The sequence below is a fragment of the Rhinopithecus roxellana genome, chromosome 8, assembly GCF_007565055.1.
Source record: "Rhinopithecus roxellana isolate Shanxi Qingling chromosome 8, ASM756505v1, whole genome shotgun sequence".
Classification (NCBI taxonomy): Eukaryota; Metazoa; Chordata; class Mammalia; order Primates; family Cercopithecidae; genus Rhinopithecus; species Rhinopithecus roxellana.
In genome coordinates this window covers 142,728,725-142,749,885 of record NC_044556.1, presented here as the reverse complement: position 1 = coordinate 142,749,885, position 21,161 = coordinate 142,728,725, and the positions used below count along the sequence as shown (strand labels likewise).

The 21,161-nt window shown below is 32.5% G+C and overlaps 1 protein-coding gene across 1 annotated transcript in view; it reads right to left on the bottom strand.

The window, feature by feature from the left end:
* Positions 1 to 7,006: 7,006 nt before the first annotated feature.
* RGS21 (regulator of G protein signaling 21) overlaps positions 7,007 to 21,161 on the bottom strand; it is a 49,981-nt gene continuing 35,826 nt past the window's right edge. The window contains exon 5 of the mRNA XM_010375543.2: positions 7,007 to 8,369. Within this exon, the coding sequence (XP_010373845.1) occupies positions 8,166 to 8,369 (204 nt within the window). The 3' untranslated portion in view covers positions 7,007 to 8,165. The remainder of the gene's footprint in view (positions 8,370 to 21,161) is intronic.

Sequence of the window (21,161 nt, the reverse complement as noted above, 5' to 3'; positions counted from 1 at the left end):
CTGTATGTTTGTGAATGTGCTTGTGTATGTGCATCAATGTGATTACGAGAAATGACAGAATAAGCTGTTTAAAGTCAAACTCAAGTCCCAGCTATGCAGCTTGCTTTGGGACATTTTGCTACTTAACTCTTTTTTTTTCTCTGCTTTCTCATTTGTATAGTTAACAAATTATCCAAAATTTGGAAATAAGGCAAAGGAAAACTGCAATTTTTTTTCAGTGTCACAATATAACATTGTGCCACAGACTCACTCAGGGATTATTTTATTGCCTAGGGTAGGGGGTTGGCAAATTTTAACCCACAGGTGAAATCCAGCCCAAATCCCATGCTTGTTCATTCTTTGAGCTAAAAATAGATTTTGCATTTTTAAAAAGTTGTAAAAAAAAAAAAAGATAAAGAAAGACACATATGTGACAGAGACTTGATGTAGCTCACAAATACTAAAATATTTACATATGAGCCTTTACAGAAAACATCTGTCTACCCCCGCTCTAAAGGAATGAAGCATTGTTTGATTTAACTGTGTACTATTGATCAAGATTCAGACTCAGTGAAGGTAGATGATAACTAGAAGTTTAATAAATTACAAATGATTTTTGTCTGCTGGTGAGGCAATGATTTCTGTCTGCTTAAAAAACCAAACAAAACAAACAAAACAAAACAAACAAAAATAACCCAGCCAGGCACCGTGGCTCATGCCTGTAATTCCAGCACTTTGGGAAGCTGAGGCAGGCGAAACAACTGAGGTCAGGAGTTCGAGACCAACCTGGACAACATGGCAAAACTCTATCTCTTCTAAAAACACAAAAATTAACTGGGTGTGCTGGTGAGTGCCTTTAGTCCCAGCTACTCGGTAGGTTGAGGTAGGAGAATCGCTTGAACCCAGGAGACAGAGGTTGCAGTGAGCCGAGATCTCGCCATTGCACTCCAGCCTGGGAGACAGAGAGAGACTCCATCTAAAAACAAAAAACAAAAACCAAGAAACAAAACCCTAAAGGACATAATGGTATTACTCTTTAAGACATCAACCATTTCCATATATCACTTTGTAATAATATTTCAGCATCTTTTAATTGGCTGTAAGTTCTTCAGTCTCATTCTCTTTTGAAAAAGCTTTACTATCTGCTGGTTCCCTCATTAATTAAGAAAATAATCTTATTGACATGTCTTTATTTTATATTTGTATATGAATCATCTTTCTAACTTTTAGATATTTAAACTTCAACAACAAATGGGCAGTCTGCCACTTTCCTATTTAACTATCAACTCTTTCAGGGTTTTAATACAACATGGTCTTAGACAGTAAGTGGACTTTATTTGCTCATCTTAAATATCAGTCTAGATGTTCTTTAACAGAACTCCAATTAAGAACCTCTCAGGGTTATTCCATTCTCCTCAGATTTTTCAAAGACTATTTTTTAGACTAGTTTTAGGTTCACAGCAAAATTAAAAAGAAAGTACGGAGATTTCTTGCACCTGTCCTCACACATGCATTGCTTCCCCATTATCGACATCCCCAACAGAGTAGTATATTTGTTACAGTTGATGAACCTATATTGGCACATCATTATCATCTAGAGTCTAGATTTTACATTATGATTCTCCATTTTTTTAATGATCATGTTTGTGGAATAGTGAATTCTTATTGCTAGAGCTCATCTGCTGATACCAGTAGAGTTGTAGGTTTATCAACAACAGTTATGTTTCTCTTTTTCCTCAAGCTTCTTTATGCAAATTTTAATTATTGTTATGGCATGATTTAATTAAATAATATGCAATGAGATGAAATCAGTGCAGGGGGAGATTTAATTCAATGAAGTTGAAATTTAATGCTTTGCTATGGCTTTGTTAAAGACATAACAAACGTGAATTGCTAAATAATTGCTATGCAATTAAGTGTGGGTGAAGCAATAGCAAGAGATTGGTGTGTTTGGCTGTGACCAGGCCTCTACTTGGAAGCATCTAATTTTGAAAACACACGTGTTGCATATAAAGCAAAAGTTTGCCTATCAAATGGATAGTTTTGGAAACATAAAATAAATCATGCTATTTTGCCTCTATTTTTCATTGTTCAAACAATATCAAAATGGAAATATCAATACAGATAAATCTGTACAAATAAAATGGAAACATGGAAGATCTGCTGAATCTTCACAGCTTCTCCTATTGACATGAAATTTTTTCCTATTTATCAAAGGATATTTATTTAAAGAAAGAAACAATTTTAGAAACATTTCAAAATAAATGTTTTTTAAATAAAATTTGTTCGCATTTCATAAATAGGTTCCAGTGATGAATGAGACATAAATAATTGAGTAGACAATGTTGCTGATTGGGGTTAATTAGTTTAAAAGCCCATTCCCAGGGAGATTCTTCTCTCCTTAATCAACCCAAAGATCCAGGGTGCTATTAGTGAGGCATTCGGAAGACATCGGGGAGCAGGTGTACCTTTTGCTCTAAATAGCTGAGCTCTTCTCCTTTCTCAAGTAAAGAATTCAGGCAACTACTGTAAGATTCTGAGCACTGACTCCACAACTAGACTGGGGTTTCATATGCTTTTTGCATGCTTTGCTCATAAGAAGAATTCTCCTTCTCTTTGCATTTTTTCACACATCAATTTACAGTTTCTCTTTGTGAAGTCTCTATTGACTCTGGTTTAACTAGTCCCTGTCTTTACAATTATACATTGATATATAGTGATATGAATTACCAATATTTATATCCACATACACTATCCTGCAATTAACATTTATGCTGTAGTTTAGTTGTATATTTTACGTGAAAGTAGAATTACTTCTCTTCTGTGAAAATACGTTGAACTGTGAGCTGTTATCCAAATGCTGTCTTTTTAGCTTACTGTGCACTTTTGAAAGACTTTTAAAAATCTTTTTGTGCCTTTCCACATTGCCTACTTCAGAGGTGTTAATTCAATGAGAAATTCTTAGAACTCAACTAGTCAGATGGTAGTTATTGAGTGCTTAGGCATTTATAGTCATAGTCCTTCAAACTTGAGTTAAGAAATGTCCATTCACATGTCAGGGCTAATGACTGCATTTTAATCGTGGAAAAGAAGTATGTTTTACTTATATTTAGCCTCTTTTTTCAAAGTTATTGATTTAGAAAATAGATCTTCTGATTTGATTAATGCTGCTTTCATTTCCTTTTTGAAATGGAGATATTATGAAACACAACTTGTATAGACTGAAAAATAGCCAGGTGATATATGCCATTAACATTTTCAAAAAACAAAATTTTAAACAGAAACAGAGTTCATTAAGTAAATATATGTGTATATTCATATATACATGTAACCTTAGATTTTTCAACAAAGTTCTACATTTACTTTAAGGTACTATATTATAATACTATTTAATTTCCACTAGTTTCTACCACTTAAAAGCCATTTTCCCAGATGTAGTTTCTGTATTATTTAGTTTAAAACACAGTCAAGGCTCATGGATTGAAATTTCAATCAATCTTTAACATTCTAGTGTTAGGGTTTATTTACTCTTTTAAAAGACTGCTTCTAGGTTAAAAACAAACAAACCAACCTGTGAAGGAATCTAGAGAATCACTGGACAGAAAACAATAATTTAAAAGAAAATTTTTAGCAGGTCAATCATAACTCCAACAGTTTAAATCTCTCTTACAGTGTTCTTGGTCTTTTACATGGATTATGTTATGTTGTCATAAAAGATTAATATTCAGATATTAAATATTACTTTGAGTGATTAATAATAAATATATTTTTTCTGCCAAATAATAGGCATTTTCTTTGTCTTTTCCTCATAATATGTAAGAAAAAACTTATAATTTTGAATTCATGATTATATCTTTGGGGTAAACATGATACATTTGAAACGTGCAATAAACACAACAATTTACAGGTATCATGATCAAAATATTTACTTCTTTAAACCTAAAACTGACACTATAAAAATAAGATATTTTAATTAAAATCTATAAGAAGTAAATGCAAGAATATTTAATATATCCAAGTTAAAAAAAAGTAACTTTTTTCTTATTAGTTTTTAAAAAGAGCCAGCTATTTATTATATTTTATCTCTAAGCCATCATTGTTTACAAAATTAATGATCTCAATATTACAGCTTATTTTCCTAAATGCACAAAAGAAATAAACGTATTAGAACAAAGAACTCAAATCATATTCATAAGGAATTAATTGCTTTAAAATCCTTATTTGTGAAAACAGAAATAAATGAAATTATGTTTTATGTGAAACTTCCAGGAATAATTAAACAATCATCACCCAAGAAAACAATGTGTATGGAATAAAGCACTTTTTGTTTCTTAGAAATATTCATAGCTGAATGTATTCTAGATATAACACAAATCATAAATACTCAGTGGCTACCCAATAAACTGATTAAACTTCATTGGAGATATATATATATATATATTTTCTTTTCCAGATATCTAGCCCTGTTTTTGCTTCTTAAAAGGCTAATGTGATTTCTTTTAAAAAAATGCATTTTTAAGTAAATGTTATTTTCCCACTTTCTGTTATATTTGGAAGCATACTATGTTCATTTATTAGTATTAATTATACATAGACATTATATATTTCAACACACTCTATAAGTAGTATTTATACAGAACATACAAAAATTTCTCCAAAATGGCATAGCCAAGGTAAATAAGCTATCACTTAATATTCATTCCTGATCATTGCCCATTAAAATGCAGTGGCAAATCTGACAAAACAATAAGAGGAAACTAGACTGTGTGACTCTTTATTCATATAATAATTGATTACTGCTGTGACAACATCCCACCTTTTTCACAGTTATGAAATGAGTTCACTTTAAATTAATTGGCATCACCATGAAATAAATTACCTGGCCGTGTGGTTGGGAAGCAAATCAGGCCCACATTTGATATAATGGGGGTGAAACTGTTATGTAGGGATTTTGTGAGTGAAAACTAAGATATAATTTTTACATAGGAAATAAATATAGAGAGTAGCAATACTGAGACCAAATTGTCTGGTTTTGTTTTTAAGGAGAATTTTCTGTTTTTAGAATACATTTCTTAAGTTTTCTCATAATTATTTATTTATGTTAGCATAGCCTACATGATTGGGAATATTGGCTAATTATCTTCCATATAGACAAAGAAAAGAAAGTTCAATCGAAATTTCAAGTCCAGGATAATGAATGTAAACTTTTCTTGAAATTTCAGGAAAGAAATTTAGATCATTTTCCAAAATTATGGCCCAGAATGCTACTATGGTATAAAAGGCCAGGTTGATACTAAGCTTCATTAGAAAGGATATTGCAAAAGAAACTGAAAACACTTTTTTCTCTTCTTTTATTATATTAATATGTGTTTTCATCAACAATATCCTGAGTACACATAGTTGCTATACCACACAGAATTTTAAAAACTGTAGAGCAAAGTAACTAAAACTATGAAAGTGGTTAGAATGAATTCTACATATAGACAGACTAAAGAAAACCTCCCAAAAGAAAAGCAAAATTCGGAAGGGAAAGTTGGAGACTAGATTATGTTTGTAATGCCCTGAAGATTTTAGATTTTTACAATATAGTATTAGAAAAAAATTTGTTGATTATATCTTGAGGCAGAAATAGATCCTTTCTAGGCAAATGTAAGAAACTATATTTAAAAGAATCACTATTGATGGAATTATTAATACTTGAAATACAAATAAATTCAAAAGGATTTTAGATAAATTCATGGATTGTAGTTCCATAATTCATTGTTAAAAAGGTAAGATCATCTTAGAAATATATCATTTTACTTCTTTAGGTCTGACTAGTGGAGGGCAAGCAGAAATTTCATTAAAACACATTCTGTGGAAACTTTCAGAAGGTGGAAAGCACTGTGCTTGGAAAAATCTTAGAGGGTCATTTCAATTTAAATATCTTGTAATCATATTAATGTTTTACTGCTTACCTTAGTTTTTAATGTTAGCACCTCATTTCTTAAAGTTGATGGAAACATTTTTAGGAAATGATATTAAACAATCATTGAATATTTAGTTACATGTTTAAGGAATGTTAATGTTGTTATTCATTTATTGCAAATTAATCCTTTTTTACTTAAAATTTCATCCATAAAATTACTTATCAATGGTAACTGATGAAATAAAATAACATATGGCATGAAAGAGACCACGTGTGTAAGATGTACATCTGATATTTTATTCAAAATCCTCACTAATAAGTATTCAAAAACCTGCAATTGTTTTCTTTTCTTTTATTTAATCAGAATACCTAGAATTGTCACTTAGGGTGGGAGTGAGTTGAGGAGGTAGGTGTTGTTATTGAGGGTCTTTGGCTGGGATTCTATTAGAGGTCATTTAACATCCAATTTTCAAGAAACCATTTTGACACCAGCCGTACTTTTTTAGGTACTATCAAGCACCTACGGTTTCTAAGTAGTGAAAGTTTGATTTGTGTCTTCTTTTACATCATTAGAGAAAACTTGAGAGGCAATCATTAAACATAAAGCCTTGCTCTATGGTAACGAGAAAGAAGTTGCAAACTGACTGTAAAGAGAAAATTGAAATACCTGATGAAAGGGATCATGTCTGGGTATTTGAGGATTAGTTGGAATTTAGATTCCAGACCTCAGAAGAGTTCTAAATTGGAGAGAGGACTACACTCTTCTGTCAGAGCAGGGAGCCCACGTGGGAAAAGCACTGCTCTGACCAGCTTGGTCACTTACCAGCCTTGTGATCTGAGGAAATAACTGAGATTTTTTTCTTTTCACATCTAAAAGTGGGAATGTGCTTTTAATTTCTAAGATTCCTTTTATCCTCAAAAGTCTATTTCTTCTCTGAGAATAATTTTAAAGTTTCCCATTTAAATAGAGAGTAAATTAAGGTTGGAATCTCTAGAATAAATGTTAAAATGTATAGCTATTTTCCACTAAGTGCACCTTAAGGCACATTGAATGCTTCACAACCAATTTCTATTTATGTCTTCTTTTAAAGAATTTGCAAATGTACAGGGAATATTCCATTTGCATATGTTTAAATGTTTATTTTTCATGACGAAGGGGAGACAAAATTTTGTGTATCAAATGAGTAGTTTGTGAAAACATAAAATAAGCCATGCTATTTTTCCTCCATTTTTTAATGTTCAAGCAATCTAAAAGTAGAAATACCAATACAGATAAATAAATCTGTGCAAAGAAAATGGAAACATGGGAGATCTGTTGAATCCTTACAGCTTCTCGTATTGAAATGAAATTATTCATATTTATCACACGATATTGACATATAGAATTAAACAATTTTAGGAACATCTCAAAATAAACGCATTTAAAAAATTGTTTGGGTTTTATAAACAAGTATTAGTGCTGAAGGAGTGAATAGGTACTTCCCCACAATAGAGTAGATAATGTTGCAAATTTTTAAATTTTATGACTTGCTATATATTTCATCTTATAAGGATTTATCCATGCTCCTTAGTCTTCCACTTTCTTTTACATTTCTGTTAATATAAGAAAATCAGTATTCCCCACCCTTGAGGCCTTTTTCATACATAACTCATCACATTTCATATGTGATGCCATTGAATTGAGCCAAGTGATGTATTTTGAAAAACTGTGGTCCATGGTGCATTCAAGACATACATATAAATGTGTATACATTCCTGTGATTTAAAAAAAAATAATTTGAGAGGCATAGCAGTTTCCATAACCACCACACTATTAGAAATAGTTGGAAAGAAATTGTAGGAAAAAAGTTAAATATGTTAAATGAAGGCTTGTATTTTGGTTCAAAAATTCTCTTTTTACAAAAGTGAGTTTTTTTGAATAAAGCAATGGTATTTAAAATTGTGTATATGATGCTCAAAAGTCTTTCCTGCCATGTGAAGATATGTACAATTTCTTACATTATAATGTAATAAGAGTAATCAGTTTTAAGACTATATTGTATCTCCATAAACTTTCTTTGTACTCCCCCTGTAGGAGATTAAGTAGCTGGTAAAGCAAATACGTTCTAAACAAATGAGTTAGAAATTCAGGCTTGATGTATAAAACGTTATTCGTCTGTTTGGGTAAAAAATGTTTTCTAAATCCTAAAAACAAAACAAAGGACAATGCATTGTGGTTGTATATTTAAAATATTGTGGCCCTGAAGTACAGTGACTAATTAGTTAACTTTTACCTTCCTCACAAAAAAGGGAGCCATTTTTTATGATTTGGAACCTGTTGGCTATTTACCAGTTTTTTATAAACCTCTGACTTTAGAAATCGAGGGAAAGAATCCTTGGCCATGAGGGAATAGATTAATTTCTGAGCCTCATCAAAGCATTTGAGTGTTGGTTCAGCAATATTCTTTGAGATGAGGTCTCTGGTGCTGAAGTCAATGTTAATCTGTGGAAAATAAGGTTGCATATCATTGGATTAGTTTAATCAAAGAATGTATAGTTTATACATACATATTATTTGATTCTTTCTAAACACAAAGCTAATTCGATGCAAAACAGCAGAAAGGTCATGTATTCATTTTCTAGAATGCAGAATACATGCTTAGTTTCATTATTTTTCCTTGCTTGAGAAGGGTAGCATTGACAGGAAACAGTGGTAAAACCTTATTTTGAGATTTATTTTTTAAAAAGGCAAAGTTTAAAAAAGCAAGTAAGACATTTGACAACTTTACATTTTTTCACCTACCTTTTGTTTTCTAATACTTTGACCTGAATACATAAAATGCCATTTTCATAGACAGAACTATTACTAGAATTTATTAGGTTTGATTACACCAACTCATTTCCATTCTCCATATTTTCCTTTGTTCCTTACAACACTGCATTTCTCTCTAATTTGTGTTTCTTTTTGTTTGATAAATGGATCAAATAACATCCCCTCTTCACTGATTCCCATCTCTCCCAAGGAACATATATCTACATATAATCTACCTATTTCTTTACCATTACCACACATAGGCATTTCCAGCGAGGTCTAATGAACATCTATTATATTCTATTATATTGAAACACACCATTCACCTGAAAATATGTAAAATGCTCCAAACCTTCTTGTGGAGATACTAAGATCCTCACGTATTCCAGGATCTATTCTGAGAAGCAGAAAAGTTTATATCCAGATTTTCTAACTTAAACTGAAAATAGTTATGAAATTCAAGAGTTTTTTTCTTTCTTTCTTTCTTTCTTTTCTTTTGCTCTTATCACCTGGGCTGGAGTACGATGGCACAATCTCGGCTCACTGCAACCTTTACCTTCTGAATTCATGTGATTCTCCTGCCTCAGCCTCCCTAGTAGCTGAGATTACAGGTGTGCTCCACCAGCCCTGGCTAATTTTTGTATTATTAGTAGAGATGGGGTTTCATCATGTTGGCCAGGTTGGTCTTGAACTCCTGACCTCAGATGACCTGCCTGCCTCGGCCTCCCAAAGTGCTGGGACTATAGGGATGAGCCACCGTACCCAGCCTCAGAAGAGATTCTAATCTTAAACTTAAAAGCTCACCATAGGCGGGTTCTGTATCTGTCTTATTTATCATTCTGTTTTCTAGCACTTAGCAGAATACCTACCCATAATAGTCAATCGATAAATATTTGTTAAATGGAATTTAAATGTCCCTTGGCAAAATTCAGGAGATGGTAAAAATGTTAGAATTTTGGATTCTGGAACTATAAATGACAATTTATGGTGCATTAAATTGAGATTAAACAATAGGCATAGACACCTGCAATCAAATTACTCCTCAGCTACTTACTTGCTGTTTGTATGAGTGAAGTGTTTTCTGTAATTTTCTTTCGTCTTCAATTTCCGTAGTGTAAAAGAGAATACTAATAGCACCTATCTTAAAATGTTTTAAGGGTTAAATGATATAAGAATACCAAAGTATTTTAATATTATTATTCTAGGAAGAAAATAATAAAGAAAAATGTAATTTGAAAAGAATCATCAAAAGGCCACTATTTGCTCATAGATCTTTCCTTTCCTTTGGGTCTTCAGCTACTCAGTGATCCCAGAATATACCTCCACTTTTCTTCCTTTGATTACTTTCTTGAGTCCCTCATCAAACAAGTGCCAAAATGATCTTAAAGGCCTGAAAACCTGGAATCAGTTGCCCGTTTATCATACAGGAAGATACTGCAGGGCCGTGAAACACTTGGGGATCCTTTCTAGTCTGTCCTCTAACACTTACAGCTTTGGTGACCTTGGGAGAGTTACCTTAATATTTCTGAGTTTCTGCTTCTTCAGTTTTAAGCTATTGATAGTTTTTGACCCAGTGATATAAGGATTAAAGCGGGACGATCCATATATTTATTATTTCACTAAACAATTACGAGTGTCTGCTATGTACAAGATGCTGCTGTATTTGGGGAAACAAAATCAACAACTAAATAAATGGTGGTGTTTTCGATTTAAAGTTGAAAGATAAGAAGAAGATGGTGCTCTAAGAATCTGGGGAAAAACAGAGTAGAAAAAAATAAACAAATAAACACAGAGTCCATAATGCAAGAAAAAAACTGTTAGGTTCTAAAGAGCCACTACACCTGGATAGCTGGACTGTAGGGTGTAAGCAAGGAATTTTTGTTATAAAGTTGTAAGAGGAGATCCAGGTCAGGTCTTGTAGAGCTTGTGTGCTATGTTCAGGACTTCTTATTTTCCTACTAGAAGCAATAGAAAGATACTGAAAGGTTTTGTGCCGGGAAGTGGAATGATTACTTATATAATGAACGTATATAGTGTCCCATAGTGGGAACCAATAGTGGCTATTATCAAGATCTTGTAGCAGTTTTTAAACATCTACTATAGTCTGTTTCATAAACTTACCTGGTGTGGGAAAATATATGTAGCCTGTTTCCTCAATTAACTATATTGTTAAGTCTTTAACAGCATCATCTGTGATTTATTTAACTTTGTATCTCCCCTAGTGGTTAAGTAGGGGAACCTAAACTGTTTAGACACTCATCCAGGGAGTTTTTTACTGACAGCATGGCCAAGGTGTGCCTGCCAAACAGTGCTAACTTATTATTGTTGTTGTTGTTGTTGTTGTAACTGAACACCTATAATAATTCCTCATTTCCTATTTAAAAAGTCCAAAGCCATGACTTTGGCATTCATGGCCTTTACAATGTGATACCTACTTATATATTTCTTCTCTTCTATGTGTGCCCTGTATTCCCATCAAGCTAGACAATTCCACTTACATTTCTTGTATATTCTTACTTTTAAACTTTTCTCATAATATCTCAATCTAACTGAAAGTCATGCCTTTTATCCTAAGTCTTTCACAAGTCTTTTTGTCTTTAAGGCTAAATTTAACACCTAACATTGAAGTTTACGTGTGGATTATTTTTTCTTTCTTATCTGTCAAGGGATTTTGCATTGCTTAGATGATATTTACATTTTGAACATCCTTTCTTATGCCTCGCACACTATAAGGACTCAATAAATACATGTATAAGCAAGTGAAAAAATAGTTCCATATTTGTTCAAAATCATGTTTAAATTTTAGAGAGAACTCTTCAATTTCAACATAATAATGCCAATTAATATTATTTTTGAAATATATTAACCTTGTACTTCTGACTTATCCTTGTCATTTTTCTGATTTGTCTATTTTCCTACCAAGGAACTGCCAGCATCAGCAATTGGTAGCTAAGTAATGAAAAGGTATGCTGTTCTCAGGAGATAATCAGTAGTCTTATAAAGCTGTGTCTTGGCAGTTCAGCTTAATGTCAGTGACAAAACATCACACCCACATGTTTGTGTAAATGTAATTATATTTCTTAAAGTTGTTCAAGCTAACGTAGAAATTGTCTCTGACACCTCTCTTTTCTCTGATCACTTATCTTGTGTGTTTGTGTGTGTGTACATGCACATATGCATATAAATTCTTTCTTTTATTTTCTAATTTCGCAATGGTCTTTTTAACCATTTTAGGGAAAATAACCAACATTTTCCCTAAGTTATGGAATTTGTAATTTATCTGATACCTCTTTTTACAGTATCTTTCCTTCCTGAACACAATAAATAATATTACTAAATCAGTTTTACCAGAATATAACTTTCATCATATAAAAATTCAGCTGAAAACCCATTATTTTCTACAACAGAAAGCTTAAACATCTCACTGTGGCATTTGAGGTTCTTCACACCCTGACTTTAATATATTGTTCTGAAATCAACTTCTACTTTTTCCTATTGATATACGTAAATTGGACTACTTTCTGTTCCCAAAGTGAATATTTTACCTAAAACTTTTGTTTACACTGTTTCACCATCTAAAATTGCTTTTGCCCCCATAATTATATCCTGTACAGATTGTCTTCCAGTTTTATCATTTACCTTAAGTTGAATATCCTCTGAGAAGCCTTCCTTGTTCACAGAAAGTCACTATAATTTTCTTTTTATTATATTCAGTTTTGGTTTTAAAATCTCCAGAAAATTGGCCAGGCATGGTGGTTCACACCTGTCATCTCGGCACTTTGGGAGGCTGAGGCAGGCGGATCACCTGAGGCCAGGAGTCAAAGACCAGCCAGGTCCGACATGATGGAACCCTATCTATACTAAAAATACAAAAATTAGCCAGGTGTGGTGGCAGGTGTCTGTAATCCCAGTTACTTGGGAGACTGAGGCAGAAGAATCACATGAACCCAGGAATTGGAGGTTGCAGTCAGCCGAGATCGTGCCACTGCGCTCCAGCCTAGGTGACAGAGCAAGACTCTGTCAAAAAAAAAAAAAAAAAAAAAAAAAAAAAAAAAAATCAGAATTGATTTTTTAAACAGATTTGAATACAAAAGCTTCTGATAATGTTAAGTATTCAATATGATTATCAGAGAAAGATTTGTCACTACAGATGAATTCAATAGTCCATGACATGGAAATAAGCTGTCTTCTATTTACTATCTTTTCTCTATTTCTTTTACTAATTTTATATTATCCACAGATCTTTTAAAAATATAAGCAGAGCATATATATATTCCCCAAATTCTGCCTCAAGTCTTTTCTTTCTAGACTTTTTCCTTATTTCCTTAGTGACTTTGTCTTTTCCCATGGCAAAGTATTTTGAACAATACCATCAACTCTAAAATAATCATAAGAATACTTCAAGATGATTATTTTAACTGTAAATAATGTTATTTTAATTAAACATTAGTACTGATGTGCTAAGTTTTCATATGGCCACTTCATGCTAAATATCACACACCCATATAAGATGGATAATATTATCCTTTTATGGTGGTGTTGGGGGGAAAGTCATAACATATTTTGGAAAGCTATCTATTTTATTTTTCGTAATTTTTTCAATTTATTTAATTGGAGTATTTATGGATTAGGTGCTTAGAAACTGTGCTAGGATTTGAAGATAAAAGATGATTAAGGTAAAAAGTCAATCAAGAAGACAGATTTTGAAACAGTAACCCAAACGAAAAAATTGCTTCCCTAAGGAAAAGCTTTTTGAAGGAAATGAAATTTTAAGCTGATTTTTCAAGTAGTATCGTGACTGTGAAATATTAAAGAGGAAACTTGCACATGGAATGGTGAACTGGAAGAAGCCCTGTGGGCTTTGAGAAGAAAGGTGAATCACAAAAGGCATAAAGGCTGCCAAATCATGTAGGACGTTGTAGGTCTTGTTAAGGACTTCTTTACTTATTCTGAGGCCAATGAGGAAAATTTTATGTAAGGGACTAATGTAACCACATTTTTGAAAGAGCACCGCTGGCTCCCATGTGGTGTAATAGCTGGCTGTGGGTGAAGGAAAGAAAAATTAGGATACCACGCCAGAAGATCAGGTGGACAATTGGTGGTGAATTAGGTTTGGTAATGTCACAGAGAATAAGGGGAAGTGCATAGATTTCAAAGCTATTCAGAAAGTAGAATGAATGGAACTTGTGATTGAATAGCGCAAGGGAGAACATCTTTTTAAGAATAGCTGGATATCAGAAATAATCTAAAGAAAGAGATGATAGGAAATGCTGATGGATTTAATATATGTATATGAGAAAGAAAAGAACCGAGGGATGACTACAAATTATTTAGCCAGAATAGTGGAAGAACAGAGTTATTATTAACAGAGAGAGAGAGAACTTGGGTTGAAGAAAGCTTCGAGCATGAAATCAGGACTCAGATTTAAATTTGTTAAGTTTGAGATTCCCTTTTAAAGCCAGAGAACTGGAAGAGATCATCAGGAGAGTGAGTATAAGCAGAAAATAGATGAGGAGTGTCTCTTATTATAATACATGTTGGATTATGAGTAGAAACAGGAAAAGAAATGGTGAAAGAGCAGTCAGTAGGGGAGAAAGAAATCCAGTCCTAGAAGCCAATTTAAGATATTTCCTTTAAGAGGGAATCGTATATTTTGTTAAATACCCCTAGAAGTCAATTCTGGTGATGTATGGAACTATGCTATCAAGAGTGCCTTATCTTTTCTTTTCAACTCCCTTGACATTTTAGTAAGATAGATACACATATCTTACTAAATAATATATGTAACTTACTATGCGTGTATATATATATATAGAGAGAGAGAGAGTTATATATATACAGTTATATATAACTGTGTCTCTCTATATAACTCTGAAATATTAAAGAGGAGACTTGCACATGGAATGGTAAACTGAAATATATATATATACACACACACATATAAATACACACACACACACGTGTTTCTTCCTTCTTCCTTTAATAGAGTCACACCTTGGGACATGTCTGTGAATTGCACTCCCAACCCAACTTGGCACTCCTCTCAAATGTGATTTTTGGCTGTATTCTACCAGAAGATACTTGGATACCTTTCTATCTCTAAAAGTAAGATAGAGGAAATATTGAGTTTGAAGTATACTAAAGGTGGGACTCCATCAGGAGGTGACTGTCTAGAAACTCATACTTGGCAGTTGCATGTTGAAGGTACTCCTAAGCCGCTTGGAAGCTCCAGAGAAGCTTAGATTTTGGTAAGCATGTCAAACTAGGAACTGCAGAGCATGGGCTGAACATTTTATCAATTAATGAAATAAACAGTGCCGTATTTATTTTATTTACTGATATAAATAGCTAATTGTATTTTGTTTGTATGGATACCCTTTGGTTTCAGTGACTTTCAATATTATGTTTGTGAAACATAATATTTTATTTGCTTATTTTTCAAAAGGTCATACATTATCTTAGGTTTCTGAAACCACTACACTGCCAATCTTAGAAAACAAGACACAGGATTGTGGTTCTTAGAAAATGACAAGCTGAGATGTCATCACAACCGTTTAGAGGCTTTTAAATCCTGTCAATTTTGAAAAGGTCTTGACACAGCTGACATTGACAACAATCCACTGCATTAAAATGAATGACTGCTTTATGAATGATGTTTCAGGTAGTTGTGTAAAAACAATTTTATTATGAAGACCCAGGATGTTTTAATACGCATGTGATTTTTGTTAACCGAAAGTGACGCAAACCAAATTTATTTTCTCTACACCAGCAGACTTAAATTCTTTTGGCTTTCAACAAATGACTTTAGCAGAAAGAATACATTTTAAATTGTACCTGTTGGCTCTCTTGTGACCCTAATCTGTGCTTTATGTATTTTTACATAATTTGAATGAAAAGTTTTCAACTGTGCTCTCACATTCAAATTAGATAGCCTTTCCTCATTTAGAATGTATAGTGTAGCAGGAGACTGTCATTATGCAAAGGGTGTGTGCATGCATAAGTAAAACGCCTTACAAAAATGGAGCCGACAGCATCTTAGACCTCATTCACAACAGAGCTTAAAAATTACTATTCAAATTAAGGCCATCTATAATCATGTTTTTGGTTACATAATTCTTTTAATCACCACTAACACCTCAAGTATTACTTCATTTTGGCATCATTAAAAGCAAATGAATATCTAAAATGTATTCTCAAAGGTGGCTATTAAAGTTGAATATAACAAAGTTTGTAACATCTAGAAGGAATTCATCCCTGCACAAGACTGTATCCTTTTGTTGTCATTGGCTTTGGAGGCAGAAATAGATGATACAAGGTGGGAGGTAAGATTAACACCTTAAACTGGGAAAGAGAAATGAGAGAAATATAATTCAAAACCATCTTGATTAATTAGACAAGTAGTCAAAACAAAGATAGAGCTGAATAGAAACCAGATGCTTCTCTGATTTCTGTGGTGATAAAGGAGATGACACATATGAAATCATAACGTGTACAGATGGCTAAAAATAGATACACAAAAGCCGCAGCTATGCTGGAGCAGCTGAAAGGGAATCAGATTGACCTGTTCCCTTCACCAATTCCAACATGCTAAACTAATGTCAATTTAAGTGGCACAGAGACATAAAAGTTTAAAGAACACCTGAGCCTTTTGTTTTTGAATTGAAATGCAGAAATTATTTTTTGAAGCACAGAATGATTCTGCAGATTATTAGAAGAAATACTTCGGACACTTTTTTCCTTCTAATGTCATATTTGAATCTAGGCTTCATAATCTAAGAAGTTACACAAATTAGAATATGAGAAGAGAAACAAAACTTTTGATAGGAAGATATATTGTATGTGACTAGATAATTTTATGCTTCTGCCTTTAGCATAAACCTTCAAGTATCCCAGGCTATGCCATAAACACTTAAAATGAGTGGTAGATCTAGGGGAAGAAATTTGAAACTTAAAAGTGTGGGCCGAAGACCTCCCTCTCCATGGATCTTAATGACTGCGGGGCTCATCATTTTATCTCTAAGCCTCAGTTTTTCACCTTAAAATGTGAATGAATGTAATACTCCCCTAAGAAAGTGAACATGATGACCAAATGAGATAATCTATGTAAAATATCTGTACAGATATTATGATTTCTTTAGATCTCCTTTTCTCTTTCTCTCTCCCTCCCTCTTTCTGTTTCCCTTCTTTTGAATGAGATCTCTACTAGAAGGAATGAATAGAAATGTGGAAATCATTGGGATCCAGAAGGTGCAGTTGCCTCAATTTATACTTGAACACACACATTACTAGGCTTCTTTCACTGCTGGACCAGTCTTCTAGGCACTGGCTAGTCCTTTGCTTGGCTCCTTTGCTTGGCTCTTCTTCCTTTTCCTCGCCTATCCTTCTCTCTTCCCATCTTGTCTTGTTTCCCTGTACAGTCAAATTTCTGGTCAAATCTTTCCAGTTACTTCTTCGAAATACATTCCCTGATCCTCTAGACTTGGATTTTCCTGTTGCAAACTACCATCTCACCTTATATTTCCTTGTTAGAACACTCATGGAAGTTTATTGTAATTATTATTTTTTATCTGGTGTCTTCCTACCAGAATATGGGGAAGGATCTACTCAGGGACCATGGCTGTCTTTTTCTTAGTAGCACCAGCATAATGCTTAGCAGATACTAGGTATTCAAGTATTGATTAATGAACAAAAACTTAGAAAATTAACAAATAAGCAAGCACATTATATAGAGAGATGATTCTGTAGTTGGGGGAGCACTGTTGGCTAACAGTCACTACTAGAGCATAAATAAGCTGCTCAAAATAACATCAACATATAGAGGAAGTGGCATTTAAAAATACAAAGAAAAAATACGAATATAAAATGCAGAATACAAATTGGCATCACAGTAATAGGATAAAATGCTTCTAGATGCCTATTTTCCTGGGCTTTTCTCTGCCAACAACTCATATATCTGTTTCTTCCCTTAAGACTCAGTTTAAAACTATCCTTATTTATAATGAAGGCCTTATCTCAATATGCTGCTGTCTCACTGGTATTTAATCATCATATCCTTCCAGGTAGCATAGAAATAATTTCATCTTTGTTTTACAGTTAATCATTTGTTGCTTTGACATTTTCTCTAGTTCTATACACTTTATTTTTTAACCCAACTATATTGAAAGGTTCTTTAGAATCAAGCTAAGGTTTCTACTTATTTTATTTTCTTACATTTCCTTATCAAGAGCTGCCTAGCACAGCAATACATTGTGTCATACTTATGTGTTTGTTATCTGTTTTCCTGCCTAAACTGAGCTTCCCTTCCATGGAGGGATTTTATCTTGTAAAGATGTGACTAGGCACAGAATAAAAAACATTTATTGATGTGAAAGATAATGTGACTCAATAAGCAACATTGTGCTACATCAAAAATAAAAGTAAGAAGCCAAACACAAATATTAAAAAGTGTCTTGCACAGACCCATGAAGATGTGTTCTCCTTTGTGACTAATTTCTTCTTTGTTTTATGAGATACAGTGTCCTCACATTTGGGAGACACATTTAAGAAATAAACATTTTGTCCTGTTTTTTGACTTAAAAGACTACCAATCTGTTTTTTCCTGGATTGTTGAGAGTGTGAAATTGAATTTATATAATTTTTAAACATTATACCATGATATGATTTGATACTATTTTCTAATTTCATAGAATGACAATCAACATTAAAAATTTCACTTTAATGACATATTTTTCATCCTCTATGACTTTCTTTACAATATAGAGGAATGATGACATAAATATAATATGTATTTAAAATATGTTAATTTCTTAGCTGGATATGAAAATATTAATTTTTAAAGATTGTTTTCTCAAAGTTAGTAATCTTGAAAATTCAATAATAATCTGAAATTAGTGATCCAAGCTGAAGCAAAAATAAGTACAAGTTTAAGAATTTTTTTCTTTGCCACTCACACATTATTAATATGTACAAAGTAGAGATAGTTTAAAAATATATATTGTTTCTCTAATAATTTTCTTATTTTCAAGTCACTTAGTCAAATACTTGGGTCATGATTTTGTTTTTCTGCTGTATTTTCTCTGGAAGCCATCTGGGTTCAGTGTATTCAATGAGCAACTCTTCTTATTTGGACCTGGCAATTTGCAAGCCCATTTTTATAATATGTATTCACATTTACACTTCTCTCAAGTATTAACATTTCTTGTCTACATATGTTCTTAGAAATATGCTAAGGTTTGTTTCAATAGTTAGTTTCAATAGCACTTATCATGACTTGTTTAAGAAAGAAAGGAATTAACATTCCTTAAAAACTGTTCTGCATGATGTAAACCCTAGATACACTATCTTATGTCTTATGTATCAGTCTCATTTTTCGATGTAAATGTATTATTATGCTTTTTCAGATGAGGAAACTGAGCAGAGAGATAAATAGCTTATGACAAAATTATGCAAGTGAGGGATCAGGATTTGAACCCAGGTCTAGATAGCTCCAAACTTTAGTTTTTCTGCTACATCATACTAACACCCTATTAATTTGGGAACGAGAGAGAAGGTAACACTTTAAAGGAGAAGACATAAAATCTCATTCTTGATTTAATTTTCCACTTGTGCAAATCATATTTTCCATCTGTCTCAAATATGTCACTGAGTCTTGTCAAGTCTGCCTACCCAATATATCTAGAATACTTCCCATCATTTCTTTATCTCTACTGCCACCTACCTATCCAACTTCATCCCCAACTCCTCTCCTCACATTAGCAATATCAAAATGCCTGCAATTTCTGGAAAATGCTAGGGAGCTTTATACATTGGTGCTCTCAGTGCTGAAATAGTGTTTCTTCATTCATTCTTTTCATAAAATATAACTCATTTTTCATATGTGAACCAACTGCAAATCTAACTTTAACTCTCCAGGTAGATTAAATTAACTCTTTCCTATCGTGCTAATAATGAACTTTAAATGAAGTTTTATTATTATATCACCTATTGTGTATTTGACTAGTTTTATTACATGTCAGTCTCTCTCTTCTTTTACTCTGTAACTTCACTGTGGGAACAGATACTCAAAAAATCAGTTTAATGAATAAACATACTAATAATATCACTATATTTAACACATAACTGATGAACTAAAGAGAAATACTTTGAAGATTGCAATTGGTATAATATATAACAAGCAAACTCCCTTTAGTAATTTGAATAGGAAACAACTAATAATAACTGATAGGAAACAGAATAAGTATTTTATATATATGTGTGTGTATATATCAACATAGGGTATGTATATTTATACTTGCATATTTTCAATTAATTTGGTAATATAGCATTTTTAGAGATACTTCAAGGAAAGACTATAATTTATTACTTGAAAAGCAGCCATCAATTTAATTATATTTTGTTTTATCAAAATTAATTAGATGGACAATCTATAAAAAGCTGTGAAGTTTTATATCCCAAAATAATAGCTATACTATTTAGTTAAATTATTACAATATAAATTAATTTTGGAAGAAAAGGTTAGGAAAATAAATAAAACTATTTTATCAAAATTGATGGTTTATGATATATTATAACCTTAAATTCAGCTATAATTAAAAGATGATGTTTTGTGTTAGAAGATTTTTCACACACAGTGTTTCAAAATATTATTCTAAAGCAACTACTGTTAATTAGATGAATTCATAATGTAGGAAAAAATATGTCTTTCAGACCAATATAACAATAGGATATCTTTAGGGTTAATTTCAAAGCAAAATGACACATCAATCAACCTGAAAAATCTTACATGCAACATTTTCAATTTTCCAGAATTACTTATTGATTCTTAGATGATGACTTGGAAATAAATGTTGAAATAGCTCCACAGGAGTTCAAGTTCTTTTTCCACCCCCATGAATTCCAGGCGATGCTTCAACGGTTCACGTGACTATTAATGTTATACTAGACTAATATATGCTGCAGTAATTAATATCTATCTAAAACTTGAACTACTAGTAATATGGTAACTAACTTTGTCTCATATTTTCTGAAAGTGTTTGCATTTCATCTAGTCTAACTTTTTTTCCTGTGAGTACAACCATCCTCTCTTACCATGAATCCTCATTTTGGATCAGCATATATAGTAACTGTCACTTATACAGATGTCAACATTTCACCTCTGTAGGAAAGATGACTAGTAATAGTAATTTGTTTGGTACTAGTAGTTTAATGGAGCTTCCTGTTTGTAAGTTACTTATACATTAACACTCTTTGTTTATGTAATATATTCAGCAATAAATCCAAAGCAGTTTACAAATGTCAATTGCTTAAATTTTACAGTTAAAATTTTAAAAGGATTCGAACATGATTATGGTTTTGGCTCTGGAAATTAAACTGTAAATGAGATATTCCACACATAAAACTCTTTTGGGGGCTATTATCAGAGTCATTGCAGGATTCTCCCCAAGGCTCTTTCTAGTTTCCTGATCTTTAAGCAGCACAGGTGAG